General features: G+C 36.5%; 1 protein-coding gene across 6 annotated transcripts in view; it reads right to left on the bottom strand.

The window, feature by feature from the left end:
• Window positions 1–16,612, bottom strand: part of ANKS1B (ankyrin repeat and sterile alpha motif domain containing 1B) — a 914,119-nt gene that overhangs the window by 535,337 nt on the left and 362,170 nt on the right. For all 6 annotated transcript variants that reach the window (XM_033118713.1, XM_033118715.1, XM_033118712.1 and 3 more), the window contains exon 12: window positions 12,243–12,423. In XM_033118713.1, coding sequence (XP_032974604.1) covers window positions 12,243–12,423 — 181 coding nt within the window. The remainder of the gene's footprint in view (window positions 1–12,242; window positions 12,424–16,612) is intronic.

The raw sequence follows: 16,612 nt of genomic DNA, 5'->3' as shown, positions 1-16,612 counted from the left end.
ATTTGATAATAAAACTAATTTTTACGTAGTGCTTATATATAGTTTATTTTATAGCCAACCAGTAACTAAGGGTTCAATCACAATGGCTCATATGCTTGAAATTGCTAAGATAGTACAATGAATATATGACACCAGCTCTTATCTAATAACAGACCTCTGATTTTAAATAAATATATTAAAGATGAATTTTAAAGAATAGCTAATAATTGCTTGAAAAGGAATATATCAAATATGAGGTATGGAGATATATTTTGAATTCAGGTTTATTCTGAATTTGATGTTCTAGTTTTTTCTTTCATCCCTTCGTCCTTTCCTTCCTTCCTTCCGTCCGTCCTTCCTTCCTTCCTTCCTTCCTTCCTTCCTTCCTTCCTTCCTTCCTTCCTTCCTTCCTTCCTTCCTTCCTTCCTTTATATGAGCCAAAGCCATTAGCTTGTTTCTTTGCATAGTAAGTCTCAGTAAATAGAGGATGAATGGTGCATGTTATAGGCAAGAGAGATCAAAGCTGAACACATGACCAACCCTCTTTGCTGAGAATGTCAGTGTGGGGACACTTTTTCTATCTAGCAGCAACAATAAGATAGAAATTACTTCATTTATATGAATAAAGAAAAGGAGGTTAAAAATTACAGATGTTTTGGTTCCAACATTTGTATGTGACATACATTTTTTCCCCCCAAGTTAATTAATGAAAGTCTGGTCATTTAAAAAGTTATTTGACTAACATTTATGTACAGGTCTTAGAAAACAGTTTCAGATTTCATAGTTTTCATTTTCTATATGGCAACTTCAGGGAACAAATATATTGTTAGTATATAGCAAACTACTTAGCCTGGAGAACTTGACATATTATTTACTGCAGTGTTACACTCTTCCAGAGGATTATAATTAATAGTAGAAATAACACCGAGTCGCAGCATACTGGCCTACAGCACATCAGTAGACTAGAAGACTAAAACAGAGCTGAAGGTTTCCTTTACGTTTAAATGAAAATGAATCCTATTTACTTGATACTCAAATCAAGAAAAAAATATATAAAAATACTCTGAAGTTATGTAATATATGATCTAAATCCTTCATTTAAGACAACAGCTTGTCAAAATGCTAATTATTAAGAACTGAAAGATCTGTTTAGGTAATAATCCTTCCTTTCATATGTGCTAAGTGCTTTCCAGAAGGAAATTTGAAATCTATCATTATCTTTACATAGTCAACTCCTGATTATCTGAGTTAATAAAGAGAACACAGACATCTGTGCCAACAGAAAGAACACACATATACAATAGACTTGTTTCAGATCTAAAAAAAGGGATCATACAAAAATTACATCTTTCACTCTGAAATAAATGTTGACTCTTTGCAGCATTTTTGTCTTCCTATTCTACTCCATTAATTTTCCTAGGGAAGGAGAACAATACTGTGGAAAACTCATACACATGAAAGTGAGAGCTCCCTCCAGGTCCTGTGAACTGCTTGCCAGAGGTTAGAATTTGGTCAGGGGGATTCTTTCTATACATTGGATTTTGATCATTGCTAACATGTTAAAAGTTCCCATTTTCAAGGATCCAGGTTCTAATACAATATTCTAAACCAAACAGTTGGCAAATGCAGAAATTAGCAAAAGCAGTGGTAAAGAAATCAGTTCTAGGAAAGAAATAAAAAGTTATAATATGCCTTGTTTTGACCTTGTGAAAAAACAGAGATCACTAGAGTTTTTCCTGTTACTTTTTAAATTAAGACTTAGATATTGGTCCACTAAAATAAACAGGGGAAGGAAATTAGAAATTAGTGCACATTGCAGATATACTGCTTTTTAGAGTGATATGAATGATTTTGACAATGCTACATCAACTACTTTATAATTATCTAAACAAACTGAATAGCCTCCCACTGTAAATAACTGCTATCTTTTCATCTGTGAAATCAGAGCAACTATGTAACAAAAATTTATATTAAAAATGACATTTCTCTCTGAGGCATTTTATGAAATGACCAATGAAAGATGGACTCCATGGCTCAGAAGAAAGCAATGTAGTTAAGAGAAAGGCTGGTACGGCCTTATTGTATAGATAGAAATAGACACATAGTAGGGGACAGAATTCCAACAAAACATTCATTCAGTTATTCACTCGTTTACCATTTACTGAGCATCCACTGTAAGTCAATCACTGTGCTAAGTGCTGGGGATACATCTTAACTGAGAAATGGTCTCTGTATTCAAGGAGCTTACAGACACATAAACAAATACTTTTAGACATAAAATAATTAATAGTAAAGGTACGTGAAGAGTGTTGAGGGGGGAACACGGATGAAAGAATTGTTGGAGTTAGAGAAGACTTCACAAAGGAGATTGCACTTAGCCACATTCCGTACAAGAACTGAAGTTTACCAGGTAAAATAGATGGAAAGGAAGACCAAGCAGACAGAAGGATATTCTAAATCAAGAACCATGAACTCCAAGAACGGTGTCGTTAGGAGTACACGGTGTATTTGGGTAGAAGTAAATTAGAAGTTACAGTCAGATAATTAAGGGTTTTGTTGGACATTCCCACAGATAGAGACAGGACATACTCGTAGAAGTTGTTAAACCCTGCAGTGGCATGGTCAGAGATCGGCTTGAAAAAATGAACTCTGCTTTGCTTTGAGAAAAAGCCAAGCCCTGGAGGAGGGAGGCCTTGGTGAGAAGCTTCAATCATTTAGGGATTTCAAGTCTGTGTGATCCCTGATATAGTTTCCTACCCTCTGGTTTTTGTCTTAGGATTTTACTATTAGAGCTTTAGCTTTACAACTTAGTACCTATTTAAATGGAAAAAAATGGTACGACGGATATGTGTGAGCGCCTTAACTGAGCTGGGCTTGGGGAGGTGGGGAGAAGGAGGCAGTTTTCAAATTCTTCACTCTCAATCACGTCTATAATCCCAGTGACAGCCAGGGACTAGAGTGATCAGAGAGGTTTCTCCAGGCCAAATTTTGGCAGGTGAAGAAAGTCTTCTTTCTGCTCAATCAAGGGAATGTGACACATTGTATTCATTTTCTATCTCTGCATAACAAATCACAATAAACTTAGTGGCTTACAACACCACACATCTATTATCTCACAGTTCACATGAGTCGGGAGTCTGGGCATGTCTTAACTGGGTCCTCAGTGAGGGGTCCCCCCATGTTGCAATCCAGGGTTAGCCAGGGCTGCGAGCTCAAGTGAGCCTCGGGGTGCAGCTCTGGTGCTCCTGGTGGTTTCCTTCTCCAAAGCCAGCCTGTCTCTCAACATGATTAGAGATCTTAATGATATCTTCAGAATTCCTTCATCTTTGCCATTAAAATGTATTTTAACTATGGGAGTAATACCCCTTCACTTTGCCATTAGCTAGTAGCAAGTTACAGGTCCCACACACACCTTGGGGTGGCACAAGGGCACCACACAAAGGTATGGGTACAGGGGGCGGTGAATCATGCGGCCATCTTAGAATTCTGCTTATCACAGATGCCAAGAGTCAACTAGAAGAGCTGAAATTGATACAGGAGAGTTAGCATGTCCCTAGGTAGACAAGGAGGTCCCTGGTGGAATAAAGAAAAGACAGTCATATCCTAAAACTTCAGGGTTTGAAATCACTCCTTCGCTCCTGGACATAATGTAACAAGCCCTTGAGGTTAATCATAAAATTCCTTTTGGCCTGACAAATGGAGCAGATCTGATCGATAAAGAGGGGGTTACTTTGCTAATTCCTTTAGGATGGGCAAGCAGAACAAACCTGGTAGACGGATTTCATTAGAAGGCGCCAGTTCCCTTCTTCAAATTATTCCCTTCTCCAAACAGCTCCCCTTCCCCAAACAGGCAAAGGGAAGGTATAAAAGTAAGAGCTTTTGCCTCAGTCATGGGGCACCCCCTATTCAGAACCCCTCCCGCTCAGGAGATACAACCTCTTCTCCTGCCTCTAATAAATTGTCCTCTTTTCAAAACTCTTTGCCTGTCCCTGGTCCATGTTTCCATTCTTCGGCTTCACGAGACACGATTCCGGCCCACACTCAGAAACTGCTAACAGATCAAACATTACCTACATCAGAATCACTACAGCTTATAGCCAGGTAAGCAGAGAACAACTGGTTTATCAAGTAGGTAGGAAGTTAAAACTGGGGAGATAATCTGGAATGAGTTCTGTCATGGGCTGGCTCACTACGGCATGGTGCGTGACAGAAGCCTGCATTTAAAGGGTTGGGCCCAGGTACACACCACACAGGGCACCAGTCCAACAGAGACAGACGTAGAGAAAAAGGGGAAAATGTCCTCCCAAAAGAAGACTGTAGAGATAGAAGATGTGAACAGACAGAAAGGTCTAGCACTTAGGAAACTGTTTTCAACTAAGGGTAGAGAGGGGATTGCTCCATAGCATAGACCTGTAAATACCAAGCCTTTTTCCCCTCCATTAAAAAAAAAATATATGTATATTTTAAAATATACATATATATTTAAAAATATATATAGTATATATATAGTATATATATACTATATATACATATATATTTTTTAATATATTGTGTGTGTGTGTGTGTGTGTGTATATATATATATATATATATATATATATATATATATATAGTTAGTTATCTTTTTTTCTACCATTTTACATTTAGCGATTTTTCAAGAGATGTAAGCAGTCTGGTAGAGAAAATCAGGAAAGAAAAACTATGGAGCAAACTAAAGTAGACAAGATAATTACAGAGAAGATATATGCAGCACTGAATTTAAATCGCAAAGAAAATTCAAAGCAGTTATATTTTCACACAAATTAACAGAAGGTAAAAGCAAGAGAAAATTGAGTTAATAAAAGATTAAATGAAAAAAAAATTTCAATGCAAAAACTCTCTGAAACAGTTCCTCTCTTGCCTCTGCTGTAATTTTGGATGGATTAGTACTTGTGGAAGTCTGGCTCTCCCCAGGAGTGAGTGACACAGGTTCCAGGTTCTGCCACCCTTCCACCCCAGCACAAATAAGACTGGAGCAGAGAACAAATGGAAATTCCAACGCTGCTCATCAGTAGGTTCGCCTGCCTGTTCTAAGCGACTCTGTGGAATGAAGATTCTGGTTGCCTGGCTGGACTCGTAGCATCCGGCTGCTCTGCATTTGGACTGAATTCTGAAAGTCTAGGCTCTGCTGTCTGCTTAGACCTATCGCAACCACAGCAGTACAAGTACTAATAATGGTCACAGGTATTAAGCCTTTATGAAGTTACATTACTGAAGCATGTGTTATGTTCATGTATCTTTCATTTAGTGACACTGGCGCAATGTAATAGGGATGGCATTTTTCGTGTTTTTTTTTAAATTAAATTTATTGGGGTGACAATGGTTAGTACAGTTACATAGGTTTCAGGTGTACAATTCTGTAATACGTCATCTATATATCATATTGTGTGCTCACCACCGAGGGTCAGTTCTCCTTCCATCACCACATATTTGACCCTCTTTACTCTCTTCTACCATTCCCCTTCCCACCTTACCTTCTGGTAACCACTAAACTGTTGTCTGTGTCTATGAGTTTTTGTTTCTTTATTTGTTTGTCTTGTTCCTTTATTGCTTTTAGTTTTATAAGGGATGATATTTTTCAAAGACTACATTGATATATTTCCATTCTTATATTGAGTTCCATTGGAAACCTCTCTTCCCCAAGGTCTATACTTGCGGCTGTAATGCCCAGAAGAGAAAGGACATACAAGCCTTTGAGAAATTTGAATAGGGAAGATAGGGAAATAGTTTGGCCTGTGTCCTGAACTTCTCTTTCTAGACTTTGGCCTGGAGAGGCTATCGTGTAATAACTAGGTAACGGGAGAATATAAGGAAAGAGAAACCTGGGCTCCAAATCCTATCTAGTTTCTGGCCATGGCCATTTCTGAGTAAACTTGGTAGCTCTACATAGTATGGACTAGTGAGGTCTTAAGGATTAATTTTTCTGAGATCTGCGTAGTGTCCTTATGAATGAGACCCAGAGGTTCCCGTGGTCTCCAGAAGGGGGCCTCGGAGGTATCTGGGCTGAAAGCCAAGTAGGCCGCCATGAGGCGGGCTTGGCAAGGAGACAGGTGACTGCAGCAGAGGCTAGGGTGGACAGATGGCAGATGTGGCAGATTGAGAGGGTCCAATTTACCAGTTGGAGATGAGCTAAAATGAGTCGGCCAAAAAGAGCTGGCTCTGGCCGGAATGATCTCGGCCTAAATACATCACCCACAGGCCACAGGTGTACTAGGAGGGATATCTACATCCTACTATCCCTTCTGTCCTGCGAACCTCAGGCCCCACATACTAACCATTTGTTAGGAGTTTAACTAAAAGCTAATTCAAACTTTTCCCACTCTCCTTAATTGTCTGATTTTTGCCCTCTTTGGTCACTCTCCAAGGAAGACTTTGCCTTTAGTTCACAGAAAAAATAGAAGCCATCAGACAGTAAAATGAAATTATATAATTTCTCTCTGCTTACAAATCTGCCAGTGAATTCTCACTGCTCTTAGGACTCTTTTGGTCTTAGGATAAATACGAAAATTCTGAACAGAGCTTACCCGGTCCTGCACAATTGGTCTTTTACTCCCTCTGTGGCCTCAGTGTGGCCGTATTTGGACAAATAAAGTCCCTTCCCTGGTAGCTTTGCAGACCCCTGCCTGAGATCACTCACACTACTCTCATAGCACTGCACATTCTCAAGTGTCACATGCTGAGTAAGTATACTTGTATTTATTTTATGCTGCCCAAATAAACCAATAGTCTTATTTCAACTAATTTCACTCAGAATACTAAGTTTCCAACCGATTCTTTGTACTAACTAAACCACATTGTTCTGACAGACATCTAACTGTGTAAGACATTTTGATATTTTTAAGTATTGAAAAGCAGTGAATATTTTGTTTGTCAAGCATCCACTAACCTCTATCTTGCCTTCTGTGTGATGCAATATGCACAGAAGTGTTGGAGAAAAGTCAGGTGACACCAGTCAGGGAAGAGGAAAATGAAAGTATAGAAGAGGCATTTCATGATTTATCAAGAAGTGATAAGAATATATTTTTACTATTACATATATATATGACATTTGATATAAAAATGCTTTCCTTTTGGCTACCTAAAATCCTGGTCAATTTAAAGTATTGAATTTAACAATCAATAATTCAGATAATTTGTTTAATGCATATTTTTTAATGAAAATAAACCTCAAAGATATAATTATATATCATTTGCACTAACCCTTAACTTCCTCCATATCAGTTCACACTGCGTCTCAGCTTGGAGCTCGAAGATCATGTCAATAGCCTAGCTTTGGCCTTCCTGCCAGCTGGAGGTCAAAGCTCCCCTCAGTTACCTGTGCCCAGTGGCTGCTGGAATAACACTGTCTCAGCTTCAGGAGGTCTATTTCCAGTCTGTGTGAACTAATTAAAAGGAAGGCCTTCGTTTGCCTTTCTGCAAATCCCTGAGCAGTGTGCAAGGTCCATGCTACCTTCTCTGTTCTAATTTTAGCTCTCCTCTAATGTTTCTCCTCCCTTGCAGAAAAGCATTCTATGCTATTAAGCACTTAAAAGTTTTGTTTTTGTTACTTCTCCCATTTGGAAAGAAGTACTTTTCCACGACTCTTTTTCTAGATTCCCTCCCTTCTATCAGTTTTCTCCAGCAGGAAGTGATGGTTTGAAACTACTAACTAAACTGGAGATATTTATCTAGGGCAGTTAACTTCGTTAGCAGGTACCTAAATGTGCTAGCCCACAAAATTCTTCATCTACATAGAGCTTTCTGGAAACAGCTTTCCATAAAGAGGAAACATCTTCTATTATTGGTGATTCTCAGTTTCTTTTCCTTCAGTAATTTATAACACACCTGGCCAGGACATTTTCCTTGAGGAGCTCAGACTCAGAGGTCACTCATTGTGGGTTAAGGCACTGTTTCTCAGTCTTTTAAAACTGACAGTCGTTACTTTTGATAAACATAAAATTATCACATAGCTTCCTCCCACTCTGTCCTTTCCCTCTGACCTCTGCCCCCACCCCACACACACACAAAATTCACTGTCTCAGCTACCTATTCAGCTTATCTACTTGGATATCCAATTGTGTTTCAATTAAAATGTCTAAAACTGAGCTTCTTCATCTCATTATCAAGTCCATCCTACCAAAGGTCAAAAGGCCCCCAAACCCTTGAGTTACACCTTTGGTCTCTTTCACTTTCTCATACCTTTTCATCTAGTCCATCCAAATAATATGTTGCCTCTACCTTTAAAATAGATCCAGAATTCCACCACCTCTCATCACCTCTATTTAAAAAAAAAAAAAAAAAAAAAATTACCTGACAAAAAAGAACACCTTGGAAACCATTAGGGGTACCAAATAGACTGAAATACTTTATCAGATAGCTTCTCAGGTAACTCAAAAGTTTCATATGAGAAGTAGATGCATGATGGTCAAGATCAGAGACAGCCCCGTGAGGGAGAGATCCTGAATGGAACATCACTCTCATGGGGTCCTTGGCAGCCAGGAAAGAGTGGTCTTGGCACCTCAGGGAAGGGTGGACAAAGTATAGAAGAGGTTACCTCAGGTGAAGTTCATCTAGATCATAATTTGTTAAGTAAATGGAAAGATTAATTTAAATATTATGAATGGAGATCAATGTAGAAATAAATATAGTTCTTTAAAACAACTATTTCTTCTAAATATTGCACTTATTTAACTGCAGTATTTAAGGCTAATTTGTGTGGGGAGAGGCTAACTCAGCTGCTCCCATGGTCTTAAGACCCTGTAATTACCTCTTTGAATCTACCTCCTATCATTCTAGCCCACTTCTTTGGTACCTCGACTCAAGCAATCCTTTGACCCCACTGGAAACTCCAACCTAATGATACTATTGATTTTTCACCATTACTTGCTCCCTTGTTATCCTCTTTCACCTACTTCCCCATCTTAAATTATGTGGTAAAACATTATTCTCATTCTCTTGCATTCATATTTCCTTGCCCTTTTATTACTTCAATATACCCAATTGGCAAAACCACAACCTGTGTAAAAATCAGTCCCCTATCTGAACTGGGTTGGGGAAAAACACAGAACTACACTGGCTGATCTAATTTTAAGTTTATGGACTGTTACTGCTGCCAGGCAATCACAACATACCTCCCTTGTCCATTCACTGTCTCTTTATCCTAAACAACTTTCGCTGTCTTTTCACTTTTGTAAACTGCCATCTTTGTTCTCAACATTCTGATTTGACTCATCTGATTAAACCACAAACTTTAGAGCCCTCTTTGAACTCTTCTCCCTCACTGTCACACATCCACTCAGTTGTCATCACCTGTTAATTACTCTTTCCTTGTACGTCTCAAATCTATTTACATGTTTTCACCGGTAATGGCACTGTTTCTCCCCATCTCCAATTTGACCTCATCTCCATTCTGTCTACTATATATTAATACTAGAATGGTCTTTCTAGTTAAATGCAAACCCGTTCATAACATTCCCAAGTCTGTCCAACCCCAAAGGTCTTCCCCTTTAACCACCTTTTTTGATTATTCATAAATTGATGCTTGGATTACATAATACAGTGTCTTCCAAACAGGAAGCTTTAATTACAATCCAGGCTACTTTTGAAATGGCCCTCTGTTATAATAAATTCTTTGGGTCACTTATTTAAAGTGTCGTTAGTCTTTGTTCTATTAAATGACATTTTGTCAAGATTAATTTTTTGTACATGCAATCATTTTTAAAATGAACTGTAGATTTATCTGTTCATTTAGATTATACTTTCAATTCAAGAAAAGGTCAGCTACTTTAGCCTAAGTACAGACCTATATTAGGCTCTTACAATCTAAAGGACTGAAGATTTCAAATAATATTAAAAGTAATTATACTAAATAATAATTGTGATAATGTTAAGGAAGGATATTAGTTTTCATAGTTTACAAAATGCATTCACATAAATAATGTCATTTATTACTACAACTACCCAAAGAGTCGCTATTATTTCCCTTTTTCAGAGGAGCAAACTGGAAATCAGTGAAGTGAAGTGATGTGATGGAAAATATCGAGGCAATTAATGACAGAACTGACTCTGGAACTCATTCTCTTTCAATACATACTAGGTGGTAGTGCCTGCATATGAAGGTTCTCACATGCAAATAACAAAACATCAATGTGTTAAGATAATGAAATGCTACTTTTTCAAGTAGATAAATACCTACCTTAAAAGTTTTACTTGTACAACTAAAAGTTTTACTTTTTTAATGTAAAACAAATCAGCATTGTCCTTCCATATTATTACTAAATATCAGTCTACCCTAAAATTTTGGATGTATAACATGGAGGTGACATATTATATTAGGAAACCATAGTAACAGGCTATTTGAAACTATTTCAATCGTTAAAGGTTAGATTTTGGTTCTATTCAAAAGCCAGAGACAATAAATAAATAAACAAGTGAACAACGTAATTTTACATAGTAAATAAGCTCTGGGAAAAAAATGATGATTTGACAAAAGAAACTAGAGCAATGTTGAAAAATGGTTAAGAACATGAACTCTACCACCAACTCTGTAACCCAGCTCTAGTATTATGGATGGTTATTTAGTTATTTATCCTCTTTCTGTGCTTCCTTATCTACAAATAACAATACCTGATTCATGTAACAGTTTTGAGGTTTAAATGAGTTAATATGAACACAACACCTAAAACAGTATATGACAGATAGTGTGAAGTATTTGCTTAAATACTTATTGTTTATTAATATTAAAGATATTAAATTCAATATATTAAAAACTTAAAATTTTATAAGTTAAATATTAAAACATTAAACATTAAAATATTTAAGCATTTGTTTATTATGTTTATTATTGTTACTGTTCTTTTACAACTTTGTTATTATAATTTTCATCATAGGGAGTGCTCTACTTAAGATAGGGTGATCTGGGAAGGCCTCTATGAAGAAATGCATTTGAGCCAAAATCCAAATGACACTTAGTCACATAAAAGTTTGAAGACAGAGATTCTAGGTAGCAGGACCCAAAGTATAAATTCCCAAGGACAGAACGCCTAGCTAAGAAGGCTCATGTGGGCCAGGATGAGTTTGCTAGAGGTTAGCTTAAAGAGATAGTCAGAAGTTTATACTGAACTTCATGGCCATGATAAGGAGTTAGATTTTAGTCTAAATTCAGTGAGAAGCCATTGAGCATTTTATACATGATAATGGCATACTTTGATTTACATTTTATAAATATCACCAAGTTGCCAGGGAAAGACTGGATTATACCTTCCACAGAATATCAATCTAACCACTTCCATTAATCATTATTCTAAAAATCTTAGTTTTGTTCATTTTTTCCCCCTAAGGGGAAAATAATTATTTGGCTAATAATTATTTGAAGTTTGTATTGGTGCTCTTAAAAGTAGAGTCAGAGTAAAGGACTTAAATAGGTACATGCATATACACTCATATAGTCATATACACACTCATTTTGAACAAAGATTACATGCAATACCACACAGACAATACTTTATGATTCTAAAACTCATATTAATCATATTTAGTGGGTTTTTAAATTATATCTCTTTGGAGAAAAGTAGTTGAATAGTTCATTTAATTAGATACAAAGAGAAGATATTCTTTAGGTCCCATTCTCATATTTCTGTCCTTTGTCCTTTGTACCAGTTATTAACTCCTTGACCCCAAAGAAGGGAAGCATTGCAAACCTGATTGGGTGGAACCAGGTTTGGTTTACTAGTGGGTGTGGTCACTTTCCTTAATCGTCCCCTTACCCTCAGCCTTATTTCTCCACAGTCCTCTAAGTTCACCTTGGATTGAGTAGATTGACAGCCCACCTAGACCACACTGCCCAGCTCAATCTTACCAGATAACCTTGAAACGGGTTCTCTCTCCTCAGAGCAGCTATCAATAAAGTCACATATTAATGAGTTAGTTGATACCATTGCGTGGAGAGGGGTAAATAGCAGTGGAAGAAGAGCATTTCTAGGTCTCTGGTATTTTACTACCATAATAGCATTAAATCATCAACATTGTTATCTAACAACTAAACGGCTATTAATATATTCAAAAAGAATGTTATATCCACGCTGACAAAAATCATAACACCCTACATGCCACACATGTAGGTGAACGAGGAACACACATTGCAATTTGTACAATGGATTCCTCTTAATTCCTCTAACTCATAAAGGTTTTATGAGTTAGAATTTTAAAAGTTCAAAAACAGCGCTGCATTAAAGTGAATTGCTTTACCTGTTCGGCCGGTTCCTTCAGTCTTGACTTCCGTGATTCCCACAGAAGAGGTGTGTGGACTCACAGGAGGGCTGGAAGTAAAGCTCGTACACCCTGTAGATGTGTTGATTTCAAAATATTCTTGGTTGTGATTCATTCGATGAAAATCCAGAGAAGACACAATCGATGTTCGTTGTTTAGGCTAAAATAAATGAACGCGATGCCAGTGTTAACACCACCGTGTTCATCTGCCACCCAATCTCACCATCCATTTCATCTCAGTGATGAGTTTTTTCAGTTAAACTACCTGGTTTTCATACTTAAAATATAATTGTGCTTTACAAAGAGACACTAAATAATTGATGAACTGAATAATGGAAAAAAAATATTTAATGAAAAAATATTAAGGCATAGTTGATAAAATAATTTAGACTTTTTGTTAGATTTCCCCTGAAGACTGTAAAAGTATATTGCACAGACTTTCTCTTAATGGTCAATTTGGAAAGTTGCAATTTTAAGTCACCTTTCATTCAACTAACATTAGGCATCTGGCATTTGCCAGACCCTGAGGATATAGAATCTAATAATAAAAGCGCCCGTACAAAACTGAAGCATTATTAAGGCAGTTCTGGATTTTTTTTTTGATTCTTTATATAGTCCAAGGAATTGGTGACATTACATATTGTCCACAAGTACCATATGCTAAAATTTTATCATCAGAATTAAGTGAAGTTATATAAAACATTTTCCAGGATTTAAGAATCTGCTTGGTATTTGTAATAAATTTTGATTTTCTTTTTTAAGGATTTTAATTAATCCCCAAATAGCAAGAAAACTAAGTTTAAACTTAAAAGTTAAATAATAAAGTAATGGCAGATATAATCTCTACCCCGTTGTCAGTAAAGAATTGTTCCATATAACAGTTTTCTTCCATAGTTTTAATTATGTTCACTCATTTCCCTGCCTAGCAGAGCTTCTAACATAGTCCTTCAAAAACACTGCCATCTTTTTGGCTCAGAATTGTTTACATTTCTCAAGAATCAATCCAACTATTTTTACTTTTTATTCTTCTCATTCATATTACTTAAATAGCAACAATCTCATATTAATAAACAAGAGGTTAACTGCAATCTCTTAACAATAAAGTTTATAGTACTCTACTTTTCCCAAAGTATAATAAGCTGTTGGTTTAATAACATTTCCATTGCTGTCAAATTCTTGTGAATTTAATCTCAGCACTTTACAGATTATTTTCCTGCATAACATTCAAGTTACTCTGTCTCTTCCAGCTCATCATGTTTTTAAGTAAATATTAAAAGTCTATAATCTAAAACAGACAATGATATTGAAAATGTCTGTATTTTATAGTTTTTTATATAAAGCATGCAAATTATCACAATACGCTTTATTCTTTCACCACTGAAATATTTTTTATGAAAGAGGTTGAGAGGCATAAATATTGTTATACAAGAAAGTATCAGTTATTTATTATTATGACACACCAACTCAGTAATAGAATTCAAATTACCGTGCTTCCCCAAAAATAAGACCTAGCCAGACAATCAGCTCTAATGCGTCTTTTGGACCAAAAATTAATATAAGACCTGGTCTTATTTTACTATAATATAAGACCGGGTCATATAATATAATATAATATAACATAATATAATATAATACCAGGTCTTATATAATATCTGACCGGGTCTTATATAATACAAGATTGGGTATAATATAATAATATAATATAATATAATATAATATAATATAATATAATATAATATAATATAGTACTGGGTCTTATATTAATTTTTGCTCCAAAAGACTCATTAGAGCTGATTGTCCGGCTAGGTGTTATTTTTGGAGAAACACGGTAGTACCCATAGAGGACTCAGTGGCCTTTGAAGTACGAAAGATCAGGGTTTAATGACAGGTTTGGTTTCTCCTGAAATGTCTATCCTTGGGGCTACTGAATTTCAGTTTCACATTCAATGCTCTTTCCACTGGACTATATAACAGCAATTAAAAGTCATGAAATATAACACTGGTTCCAATGAAAACACAGGTGCATTTCTCATCTTGTTTTTGTTTTATTGTGTTGTATTGTGTTTTTGTTTCACTTTGTACATAGGCCATCAGCCAAATTTATATAATGTTCCTTCTGATAAACTATATAAAGATCAAGGTAACTAATGTATATGACTTCATTTCCAAATTTTTCTTAAATACATCTTTCTGAACCCTGACCACCCAAAGTTCTAATTACATTAAAAACACATTTGTGATGTAATGATGAAAGCAAACAGGTGATTTTTCGCTACAATGTAATTTATTCTACAAATATTTGCTGAGTAACTAAATTGCAGATAGCATGGTCAGCACTGTGATAGGAACAAGTAAGTCAGAAACTGTCTCTGTTGTCCAGGTGATAATAGACTTTACATTGGAGAAGGGATGGTGTATGAAGGAAGAGATAAGCCTTCCCAGGATTATGCTTCAGTGCAGAACAGGACAGTGAAAAGGGCTCCGATACGTGGAGGTACAGACTATAAAGGGAGTCCAAAGGTGGGTCTGTACTTTAGGGAAGGAATCAAAAAAGGCTCCATGAGCAGGTGATTGATGGTTGAGTTGAACCTTGATGAAGCAGAGGTGACAAGCAGACAAAAGAGGGTGGGGAGAAGAAAAGCACAAACTGCAAATACTTCAGGATGTCTATAGTGCAGAGTAAGTGAAGGTAGTGGTGGGTTCAAGATGTGAGATATCATAAGTTGCAGGGGACAAATCATAAAGAGCTCTAAATGCCATGTTAAGGAGTTTGGTCTTCAACTTGAATATTTTAAGGAACCACTGAATGATTTTCAAGCAAGGAGGTTTCAAAGTTGGCTTTGCATTTTAATAAACTCACTTTAGCATTTTAGGGAATGGGATTGGTCAGGGCCAGACCTGAGGAAGGAAGACTAATTAGACGGATTTTATAAAATCCCAGCCAAGACATAATAAGGTCCTGAAGTAAAAGCAGGGGCAATAGGGTTGGAGATAGCAGATGTTTTTCAGAGATGCTAATGAGGTTAGCTCTTTAGGTCTCGGCATCTGATCAGCTGTGACGGTTGATTTTAAGGGAAGAGGAAAGGGTGACTCACAGATTTCTCACTTGGGTAGATGCCAGAAGATGAGTATTTTGTGGAAAACACAAATATATATATACATTCTTATACCAGAAGTATACAAAATGAATACTACTGGGACTCAGTATAGACAACTTAGAACATGGTTATGGAAATCCGCATATTTCCCCTTCTTTCTATGAGCAGAGTGCTATGATCTCACTGTAGCATGGCTTCAAATATAATATCTGGAGGTAAGGAGACAGGCTAATGGAGATTTCAAAGGGAAGAAACCATTGGTCAGTGATCATCTGACCTCATTCTTATTTGCTCCTTCAGATCTGTCTATTGATTATTAGCCAGTTTAAGGTACATTAAGGTACATAAGCCCAAGCTCTCTGAGCATCTGAGGTGAAAAATGAGAATCCTTATATGTTAGTTATGTTCTAAGAAAGGGATCAGCAAACTATGGCCTGTGGTCCAAATCTGGTCTGCTTCCTGTTTCTCAAAATAGAGTTTTATTGGAACACGGCTATGCTCATTCATTTACTTATTGTCTATGGCTGTTCTCACATTACAATGGCAGAGTTGAGAAGTTGTAACAGAGGCCATATTATGCCCAACGCCTTACATATTTATTATCTGGTCCTTTAGAGAAAACATCAGCCAACCCTTGTTCTAAGAGATCATGACACATAGTTCTAGTGCTCAACAAAACCATAAGCACAGGCTCCTTTTTATTTTCCAGCTTTATGTGCATTGGGATTGGACATGTAACAAATTCTGACCAACTAACTATTAGTAGAAGTGAATCTTCTCCATCCCTCTATTACTCTTCAGATGATGTAGTTGTAAGATGAAGGAGGATCACTCAACCCACATTGAACATAATGAAAAGTTGAAGTAAGCCTCCTTGATGTTCAACCAAAGAGACTGAGATTCTGGTTTTGTCTATTATGGCTCCTGGCACTATTTAGCCTAATTAGCACAGAATGCAGAGAATGAGTTATTCCAGATTATATAAGTATTTAGCAGCAGGGCTTAGATTAAAAGGAAGGGTCATGTGTTCAAGTCTAGAATGAATGGTGCCACAAAACTCAAAGGACACAGGCAGGATTAAGAAAAGATATCTATATAGCGAAATGAAATAATAGCAATGAGAGAAAAGAATAAAGAGATGGTAGTGATATTAAAAATGGAGATAGAAGATGAGTCTGAAATAGTCACTTAATTTTTTATTTTAATATATTCTTTAAAAAAAAAAAACTATTCTGATGGAATCCTGCTAAG

The sequence above is a fragment of the Rhinolophus ferrumequinum genome, chromosome 10 (genome assembly GCF_004115265.2).
Source record: "Rhinolophus ferrumequinum isolate MPI-CBG mRhiFer1 chromosome 10, mRhiFer1_v1.p, whole genome shotgun sequence".
Classification (NCBI taxonomy): domain Eukaryota; kingdom Metazoa; phylum Chordata; class Mammalia; order Chiroptera; family Rhinolophidae; genus Rhinolophus; species Rhinolophus ferrumequinum.
The sequence above is the reverse complement of the archived record's forward strand: the minus strand, read 5'-3'. Positions and strand labels throughout refer to the sequence as shown.